General features: G+C 30.3%; 2 protein-coding genes across 2 annotated transcripts; one reads left to right on the top strand and one right to left on the bottom strand.

The window, feature by feature from the left end:
* Window positions 1-219: 219 nt before the first annotated feature.
* On the top strand, window positions 220-4,611 carry LOC100878503 (ribosomal protein S6 kinase-like 1). Its single transcript, XM_003699326.3, has 6 exons — window positions 220-1,121; window positions 1,633-2,763; window positions 2,849-2,982; window positions 3,055-4,198; window positions 4,263-4,358; window positions 4,422-4,611. The coding sequence occupies exons 1-6, from the start codon at window positions 1,026-1,028 to the stop codon at window positions 4,518-4,520; spliced, it is 2,700 nt and encodes an 899-aa protein (XP_003699374.1). The 5' UTR covers window positions 220-1,025; the 3' UTR covers window positions 4,521-4,611.
* Window positions 4,612-4,715: 104 nt separating this feature from the next.
* SMC2 (structural maintenance of chromosomes 2) lies at window positions 4,716-9,329 on the bottom strand. Its single transcript, XM_003699330.3, has 8 exons — window positions 9,027-9,329; window positions 8,364-8,786; window positions 8,016-8,294; window positions 7,175-7,948; window positions 6,510-7,097; window positions 5,826-6,447; window positions 5,503-5,756; window positions 4,716-5,439 (listed from the first exon to the last, which is right to left on the bottom strand). Exons 1-8 carry the CDS (start codon window positions 9,192-9,194, stop codon window positions 5,014-5,016), a joined length of 3,534 nt encoding a protein of 1,177 aa, XP_003699378.2. The 5' UTR covers window positions 9,195-9,329; the 3' UTR covers window positions 4,716-5,013.
* Between the last annotated feature and the right edge of the window lie 189 nt (window positions 9,330-9,518).

The raw sequence follows: 9,518 nt of genomic DNA, 5'->3' as shown, positions 1-9,518 counted from the left end.
GAAAGCGCGCGAAAATATAAATTTTGAACAATACATAAAAATATAACTCCCAAAATGCTTTCAATTTTTATAATTAATTACTTTGTCATAAACTACTGTGTCTTATCTTTATTTTACATGTTAAATCACATTAAATCATACTTCCATTATAAATATAAACTTGACCTTCAGATACAGTTATAAGGAAACGTTAATCTTCCTTCTATAGTTCTAAGAACCACTTTTCTGGAACGTGTAGTATTAAAACATCCTCTCTCATAAAGTAAGCATGTAATTATGAAAATTTTATTAGTTATTGATTTTGAAAGTGGTTTCTATATATTTGACATAATACATGACCATTCGCGAGTGTAATAACGTGTATTGGAAACCCGTTTCTACAAATATGTCAGATTTGTTCTTGAATGTACTATTGTACAGTACTGAGGAAAATAGAAGTAAATGAAGGTAGAAATTGTTTTGAAAAAGGTCACCTATAATTATTTTCCCCTCCACTCGACGTGTAATCATATCATGACGTGCTGCCGCACGCGCAGTATCAGTCAGGTGGCGAAAGAGAAAGGAAAGGGGAGAATTAATTATTCCCTGATTTTCTCTGTCGTACTAGTGTAACGGATAAATAGTTGAAATAATATTACAATAATATGTGATCACAACAATGTTTTTGGAATGCAGTTAATTGTGTCGTTCGTATAAGTCGATTTCAAAAACAAGATAAAGGAACGCACGTTTGACATTCTTCCAGTATGACTTGAACGCAGAGCGTACATGCATGATTTTAATAAAAAGTGTGTTAAGATATACATGTCATTAACAGTTGCTTACAACAATACATTTACTGCATCGATGAGTTCAAGTACGTGCTAATAACGCTAATTGACGGCTAATTGGTTGCAATATACATGCCTCGTAAACGAAGAAAAAAGCCACTTGCATAAAAGTATGACAGAAATACGAAAATTAATACGATAAAGCGATTAGTTTATCGAGCTTCTGCTTTTGTAATTAAAAGCAAAGTGTACACGATGGCACCCACGAGAGATAAATGGGTGAGGCGTTTTATTATTCCTGAAACAACAAGGCACAAGAAAGGGTTTACTATTTACAAAGTTACATCTGTGGTATGATATATATGTCAATATCAACTATAACATCATCCAAATGTTCAATGAAAATTAAAGAAAGATAGTTTCAAAACTGTTTGATGAGTAAATGATTACTTTTTCATGTTAATATTTGGTTTAAATATTCTTAAACATAGAATAATGAATTGACTATACACATTACTCATTTGCATCAATAACATAACTTAAAAATCACAATATCAAACTAGTTTTACACATTTGCTCCCAGCATTACTACATGTAATATCTTCGATATCTGATATGGGATCATAATTCATTACTTCGTATACCTTAAACAGAAAATCAAAGCCTGTCATTAATATAGTGTAGATCAGTTTACAATGGTTTTAAATTTCATTGTTTCATTGCATGTATTTTATAACAAATTTTCAGTTAAATGTCTTTATTTAATTTCTGTTAACAAATTTAATAATATATTCAATGATTCATATTATACTTCAATATAGAAATATAATTGGCAGAAATAATGTTTTCAATTATTTTCTAGGTATTTTTAAAAAGTTCTCATGAAGAAATTTCTAAAGTATCTGTATGGAAACGTTATAATGACTTCAAGAAGCTTCATTCAGAATTAAGTATTTTGTGCTCAAGATCTCAAATTAAAGAAGCCTTCCCATTATTTCCGAAGCCAAAGTTTTTTGGCAGGTTTGAAACAGAAGTTATCGAAGAAAGAAGAGAATGTGCATTAAAGTTTTTAGAATTTATAGGAAGACATTCATACTTATATTCTAGTGATATTTTCATAAAGTTCTTTGAAACTAGTCACGCGGATTACTGTTTAAATGACTGCTCGCAATCTCTTAGTTCTGATACGTCGGCAGAGGATGATCATCATGCTTGTATAAATTCTGTGCCTCCTAATGGTATTGTTTCCAAAAATATTCTTCAACCTAAAAGTATTCAAGCTCCATTGATTAATCCACCCATTCCAAAGGATGAAATAAATCAACCACAAGACACTTGGAAATCTAAAGAACAATTTTCACAACTAAATGATTTAGAGAATGAAAGATCCATAAAAGAAAGTACATGTAATAGTTTTCTTGTAAAAGATGATAGCTTAAATAAAATTACATCTAAATTAGAGGATAATCAATTAGTTTTTAATAAAAATAACAATTTGTACAAAGATAAAAATCATAATGTTAAGAATGGAAAGGATTCTACAGTTGTTCAAACATCAAGTAATAATGTTACTGTTGATTCTACTCCCGAAGAGTTAAATTTTTCAATAATAGCACACGATGGTTCTGACCTACCACAGTCATGGCCAGAATCCTCACAATACATTTTAGTTGCAGCCGCACATATGAGCGCAGCATTTAGGCACGAAGATCTTATGGAATACGAAGAAGCATTTACTCAGTACAAAATGGGAATCTCTAGTCTACGATCTGGTGTTGAATCTGATTCAAATAAAATAAGAGCAGGCATAATAAAAGATAAAATATCAAAATATTTAGAACGTGCAGAGAAGCTGTATAATAGATATTTAAATTGCAATGTTTCATTGCTGAGTAAACCTATATCGGAACTTCAGTATTACAAAGTTCTAAAAGTTATGAAGTCAGTGATGCTTGTAAAAGATATTCGCCAAAATTGCCTCAACATTGTAAAAGTACGAACAGTTTAAAAATTAAATAATTTAAATAGATGTATAAAATAAGTATAGAATTTAAATAGATGTTTTTTAATGATTTCAGACTGTAGAAAAGTTGTCCACAAATAAAGAGAATATAAGTGACTATATATTGCGTGGTCAAATACCATACATGGTACGTTTACATGCGTGTGTTGAGACAGAAACAACGATATTTCTGATTTTACAGCATCTAAAGTGAGTATTCAAAATATCTGTCCAGTTACTTAGTTAAGATAATTATAATATGATGACTTAATTTTATTATAGTCGCGGAAAATTGTGGGATTTTATAACATCGCATTACAATACTAATAATAATAAAATAATTACGGGAAATACTGTTGCAGAAACAATTGATGATAATAACGTTATTTTAAGAAAAAGTGACGTACAGAATGATATTAAAAACAGTATCATAAAGAAAAATTCGAACTTTATAAGTACAAATCCAAAAGTACAAATGGAAGAAGTACATTCAGTAATAGATGAAAACTATAGTGATGTATCTACTACCCAATTATTAGAGAAAGCACAAATATTGTTGCAGTCGGTTAACGCAACTTTGAAAGAAAGTAATTCTGTTGTAAATCGGTTATGCGAATCTGATAGATTGATAAACCACCAAGGTAACACCTCGTTGTTGAATCTTAAAAACAGTGTACACCGATCTAAAAGTTGCAAAGAAATACCTTTAGATATTAACGATATCTCGCTAAAAATCGATGACGTAAACGATAACTTCAAAAAGCAAAATATATCTGAAGAAAGTGTGATAACTTCTAACTATTCAACGCTACGTAATATTAAGAATACAAAGAGTCAATGTAGTACCAATAATTCATCCTTAAGCAATAGTGATAAAAATCTAAATTTTGATGAGAGAGGGTCAAATGATTCTTCAACAGGTAATTTAAAAACGATCGATACGTATTTTGCAGTTGACTCCAATTGCATTGACAGTGTTGCAAAACATGAAGTAAACGACACAATAGAGATCTGTAATAAAACCGAAATAAATAATTACTACGTACCGGATGATCAACAAATACCGTACAGTGACATGACATTGTTGATAGACTCAACGGAAAGCAACAATGACGATGAACAAGAGCTTTGGACAATACCAGAAAATGTAATCCGTCTATGGGCTGCTGAAATACTCCTAGCACTGGAAGCATTGCATCAACAGAAAGTTATAATTTTCGATTTAAAGCCTGATAACATATTACTCGATGATAACGGGCATGTGCAATTAACGTACTTTATACCTCGTCACGACGTAGATCTGTTAAAATATAAATATCCGTACTCGTCTCCTGAATTGTACACGTTTTCACCTATAATTCCCCTTACTCCAGCCACAGACATTTGGAGCTTTGGAGTTATTTTGTATGAATTAATAGTAGGCAATGTATGTAGAAATAGTATTTTACTAAATGTGGTAAAAATGTTCTACACATATTTTATTATTACAGAAATTTGAGGAAAAGCACCCAGGTGTATTTCAACCACATTCCATGATTAACATTCCTGGAAAGCTTTCAGAAAATGCAAAATCCTTACTACTTAACGTAAGTTTCAAAATCATATTTTAAAACTTCAACAATTTATGTTAAACTGTATACAATTTTTAGATACTGAAGTATGAACCAAATGAGAGAATGACAATACCAGAGATAAAAGAACATCCATTCTTTAAAGATATTAACTGGTCAAGTTTGGTAAATACTTAAAGATATAAACGTTTCTTTCTTGTTTCATTTTTATAAAGTATATTAGTATTAGAAAAATTCTAAATAGTGGATTCCTATCAAAGTTTTGAAACGTTTTTTGTAAAGCAAAATATAAATTTCGTTAAAATTTCTGCATACTTAAAGAAGAAATATATTATAAGTTTATTATCTAATAGGAAATAAAAAGCCATTAAATACGTTTACATTTTACAAATATATTTTTATTTTATCAAAATATTTTATCGTGGAGTCCAGTGTTTAAAATTTTGTTTAACATTTATAAAATATATGTATATTTCAAGTTTAATTTGTATAAAATATTCTATTATTGTACAGAAATATTATTTAGAGATTATTAAACTTGTACTAACGTCTCATCAATTAAAAAAATAGATTGCAACTTATTTATACAAATAAACTTATAATCAATTGTTAATTGTAAAGACCAGAGTTATTGTTTAGTAAAATAAATTCACGCCAAAATATAATACCTTTACCTATGTTTTCCCTTTTCACTTCTAGATACCGTTGACATTCCGTCAACGAACCTAGTTGTAAATATTACATTAGCATTGTTGAACATTCCATCCTTCAATGACACAACAATAAACTGTGAATGTTTGAAATGTCTTTTTAACATTATTCCAATATTCTCTGTGTGAGAAAGATCCAAGGCGGCGTCAACTTCATCCAAAATATAAAGAGGTGCAGGTTTAAATAACAGCATAGCCAAGATTAAAGATAAAGCCACCAAAGATCTCTGCCCTCCAGATAATTCTCCCAATGATTCTTTCCAAACTCCAGAAAATGCAATTTTCACTTCTAAACCTTCGGTGACTGTTTGATTTTCAGGAGGTTGTAATTTTGCATCGGCTCCTGGTAACAAGCTACTAAATATCGATCCAAAATCTTTGTTTACCTATAAATGAACATGTTATAATTAGAACATACACTGGAAGCATATAAATTTAGTTCAACATACTTGTTCCCAAGCTTTAAGTAATGTCTCTTTCTTCTTTTCATCCAAATGTTTAATTGTTTCCAATATTTTCCTCTTATCGTTTTCAACTATTTTCTTTTTCTTTATCATTTGATTGTATTGTTCTTCTTCTTTGTCAAGAAGACTAATAGCTCGTGTATTGATGTTTCGACTTAATTTTTCACGCATGTTCTGTAACCGGTGTACTTTCTGTTCCATTTCATTGGGTTTGTTAACTTCAAAATCGTATATGCCACCTACAAAATATAATCAAATATTTTAAACTCTCTATTCAAAAATCAAATAATTAAAACAAGAATCATTACCTGCTTTTCCAAAGTAAACCTTGTCTTGTTCAATCCATTCGTATTTTCGTGTAAGTTCAGAAACTTTATGTTTGCAATCCGTAGCAGTGTTTTTAATAGAATTAATTTCATGATTTAAGGTTTTAATATCCAATTCTGCTTCTTTATTTTGCTTTATGATTTCTTCCTTTCTGTTCATAAGCTTCTGCATGTAAGCATTTTGTTTATGAATAATATCTTTCTTCGCTTTTATTTCTGACTGTATACGCTCTATGTTTGCGTTTGATTCTTCTAGGTCTTTGCCTAACGTAGTTGCTTTCTCTTGTAGATCATTCAACTTTTCTTCCAAAGCCACTAACTGTTCCTTTCCAGCTTCAATACTTTTCTGCAATTCTTTAATTTCCAACTGAAGTGTTTCTGCTTCCTGCTCTCGCTTCTGCCACTCCTTACGGCTATTCGCAGCTTTCTTCTTTAATTTTTCTAATTCAACTTCAGCTTGTTTCAATTGTTTCTCAAGAATGTTAGATGCGTCTTTCAATTGATTTTCTAATTCTTTAGCACGTTTACTATTTTCTTTCTCATTCTTTTCAGCTGTTATCATCTTCTCCGTCAGCTCTTCGATACCCTTTTCTAAAGAATCAATCTATAAAAATAATACATACAGTAATTAATATTTTATTTACACGTTTAAATTGTGATTCTTACCTCTTCCTTTACTTTATAATATTCTGTCTGTGACAATTTTTGCTTTATCATACTGATTTCATAATTTCGTAGATCAAATGTTTGTTTTAATGACATGTATTTTTCCGCGACACTATTTATGTTCATTAAAGTAGTCTCGATATTTTGAAGCTCTTGCAGTTTAGTATTTAATTCGTTTTGTATAGCCTTTAGATCTTCTAATTTTAATAGAACTGATCCTGTTTTTACTGGTGCACCACCAGACAAAGTACCAGCAGGATCAACAACGTCCCCTTCTAAAGTGATACACTTTTTCTTGATATTGTCATGAAACGCTATCTTTTTGGCTGTCTCAATGTCCTTGCAAATAAATATCTGCCCAAATATCCAAGTCATAGCTGATTTAGTTTCGTTTGGAAAATCTATAAGAGACAGTGCTGGCTGAACATTTTCTGCACCACCTATTTTCTGAGCCAAATGAACTAATTGGTTGTCCATTGGTCTTCCATTTACCTTGTTCAAGGGGATAATAGTAACACGTTGTTGCAGTTGACCATGCTGAAGTAGTTTCTTGCCATTAATTTCTGTATCTACTATGATATTATATAACTAAAACATAATCAATTGAAATCTAAGATTAAACACCTTACAACTTGAAAATAGATGTTCAAATATATCTAAATTACCTTTGCTCCTGCAGCAATATCTAAAGCGTAGGCTGCTTTCTTATCTCTAACAGTGATTAATTTACATACAACTCCTTTCACAGAGTTTTGATTAAAATTAGGTTCAGGTTTTTTGTACTCAAATCTGATTTTAGGATATTGCGATTCAAAATAATCTGCTTTTTCTTCCAAAGTCCTTATTTCATTCCTCAATGTATTTCTTTGGTTCTTCAGTTGTTCTACACATCCATCTTCGTAATTTAACTTCGTCAATTCATTTTCCAAATTTTTTACTTCTTTCTCTTTGTTCTCAAGATCTTTGTTGTATCTTTTGTACTCATCGTCGGTGTTTTTCATTTCGGCTTTTTTCTTCTTTAACTGTTCTTTATTATGACTCAGAGTCATTTCGCATTGTTTACGCTGTGTTTGTGCTTCTGTCATGTTTTGTTTAGCAGTTATTATCTGCTGTTCTAAGGTTGCATTTTCACCATCTTGACTTTGCAGTAAACCGGCACTAATTTTTTGATACTTTTCTTGTGCAATTAGTACTGCTTCGCAGTCTTTTTGATCCATTTCTTTTAAGCTTTTAAATAATCCTTCAACTTTTGCGTATTCTGCCTCTTTTAACGTGAACGCATTTTCATCGTCCTTTATGTTAGCTTTTAGTTGATCCACTGCTTTTTTGGCAGCTTTAATACTTTCTTTGTTACTATTATTTTCTGCTACTAATTTACAGTGAGCTTTTTCTGCATCTTTTAACTCTTTCTCTAGTTCTTCCAAATGGCCTCCAGCTTCCTAAAAGAAATAGAATAATTCAAAATATGTATAAAATAAACTTGTTTCTCCAATATGGCATACTTACTGCATCCTTCTTTTTGGCTGCTTCATCAAATTCTTTCTGAATATTTTTAAGTTCCTCTTCACCAGCAGTAATACTTTTTTCCTTCTCTTCTATTTTGTTCTTAACAGATTGTACATTTTCTTCAGCTTTCTGACTTTCGTTAAGAGCTGTAACATAACGCCAAGCAAGACAAATTCTTTTACAATGTTCTAATTCTCTTTCTATACGTTGAAATTCTACATATTGTGTCTTTTCTTCTTTCAACTTTGCTAACTTTGGGCCTATTTCTTCTTTCAAAATCTGAAACAGCAATTATTAATTAACTTTTGCAAAGAATAAAATGAATAACTTCAAAGAAAGAGATCATACATCATTTATTTCTTTTAATTTACTGTCCTTCTTCTCAATAGTTTTCAAAGCAACTTCTTTCTTGTTTTCATACATTCGTGTACCCGCAGCTTCTTCTATCATCGATAAAATTTCAACAGGTTTCATGTTTAAAACTTTTGTAATTCTTCCTTGCATTATCAAAAAATGAGGATTGTTTACATTCAATTGCACAGAACAGAACATGTCCTGTACACGTTTGTTCGGTACATTAGAACCATTAATCAAATATTTATTTTTACCACCTATTACAACTTGTCTTGTGACTGTAATTTCTTCATGGTGTTCATACCCCATAGGGGATGAATTTCTATCTCTATTGTCAAATGTTAAAGTAACGCTGGCTTTCTTAATGCCTGCTTGTCCAGATTTATAAACTAAGTCTTGTAACGATGCCGCACGTACCTATAACAATTAAGATAACATTAATTTTTTGTATGACATATGCCATATGTAGGAGGAATATTAATAATAGCAGGCATAATTTATCAAATAAAGCATATATTAATAACATAACTTTAAGAAAAGAATATTTGTTTAAAAAATTATTTATTAAAATAATAATAGCATTTATAAATTGAGAATACATTAAGGTTACAATTTGAAAAATGTATAAATAAAGAAATAGCAGTAATAGTATCATACCTGGCCAAGATTTGTAATACCCAAAACAAAACATATTCCATCCAGGATATTTGATTTCCCGCTACCATTGAATCCTGTAATCGCATTGAATTCTTTATCGAAACCGTTTATCTCAATTCTTTTTCCGTATGATTTAAATCCTTCTAATACCATAGACTTAATATGCATCTTGAACTCAGATTAATTACAGATTAAATTAGAAATATATTGTAATTCGACTTAATGCTACAAACAAAACTGCAAATTCAAATTCTGAGCTTTGTCCAGTACAATCCATTGTTCTGAAAAATATAGAGAGGAAACAAGCAAGAAACGATGGAGACTCTTTTCGTGCAAAAAATCTTGTATTTATTTTTAAATGTACATTTATATTCGTTTAATTTCATTGAAATTAAGTGATTTTTACATTTTTAATTCAAAATATTATATATTTAGAAAAAATTGTTGTTCGTTCCATGGGAAATGAAATTCGTCAAATTGTTTCTTCTGCGC

The sequence above is a fragment of the Megachile rotundata genome, chromosome 11 (assembly GCF_050947335.1).
Source record: "Megachile rotundata isolate GNS110a chromosome 11, iyMegRotu1, whole genome shotgun sequence".
NCBI lineage: Eukaryota > Metazoa > Arthropoda > Insecta > Hymenoptera > Megachilidae > Megachile > Megachile rotundata.
Note: the sequence above shows the minus strand (reverse complement) of the source record. Positions and strands in the feature narration are given on the sequence as shown.

Bases quoted from the DNA above. Each gene is read 5' to 3' on its own strand.
- LOC100878503 (XM_003699326.3), top strand. From the start codon at position 1,026: ATGGCACCCACGAGAGATAAATGGGTGAGGCGTTTTATTATTCCTGAA. The intron at 2,764-2,848 runs GTACGAACAGTT...TAATGATTTCAG, and splicing joins ATTGCCTCAACATTGTAAAA to ACTGTAGAAAAGTTGTCCAC. The intron at 4,359-4,421 runs GTAAGTTTCAAA...TACAATTTTTAG, and splicing joins CAAAATCCTTACTACTTAAC to ATACTGAAGTATGAACCAAA.
- SMC2 (XM_003699330.3), bottom strand. From the start codon at position 9,194: ATGCATATTAAGTCTATGGTATTAGAAGGATTTAAATCATACGGAAAA. The intron at 7,949-8,015 runs GTAAGTATGCCA...TATTTCTTTTAG, and splicing joins CAGCCAAAAAGAAGGATGCA to GAAGCTGGAGGCCATTTGGA. The intron at 5,757-5,825 runs GTAATGATTCTT...TATATTTTGTAG, and splicing joins GGTTTACTTTGGAAAAGCAG to GTGGCATATACGATTTTGAA.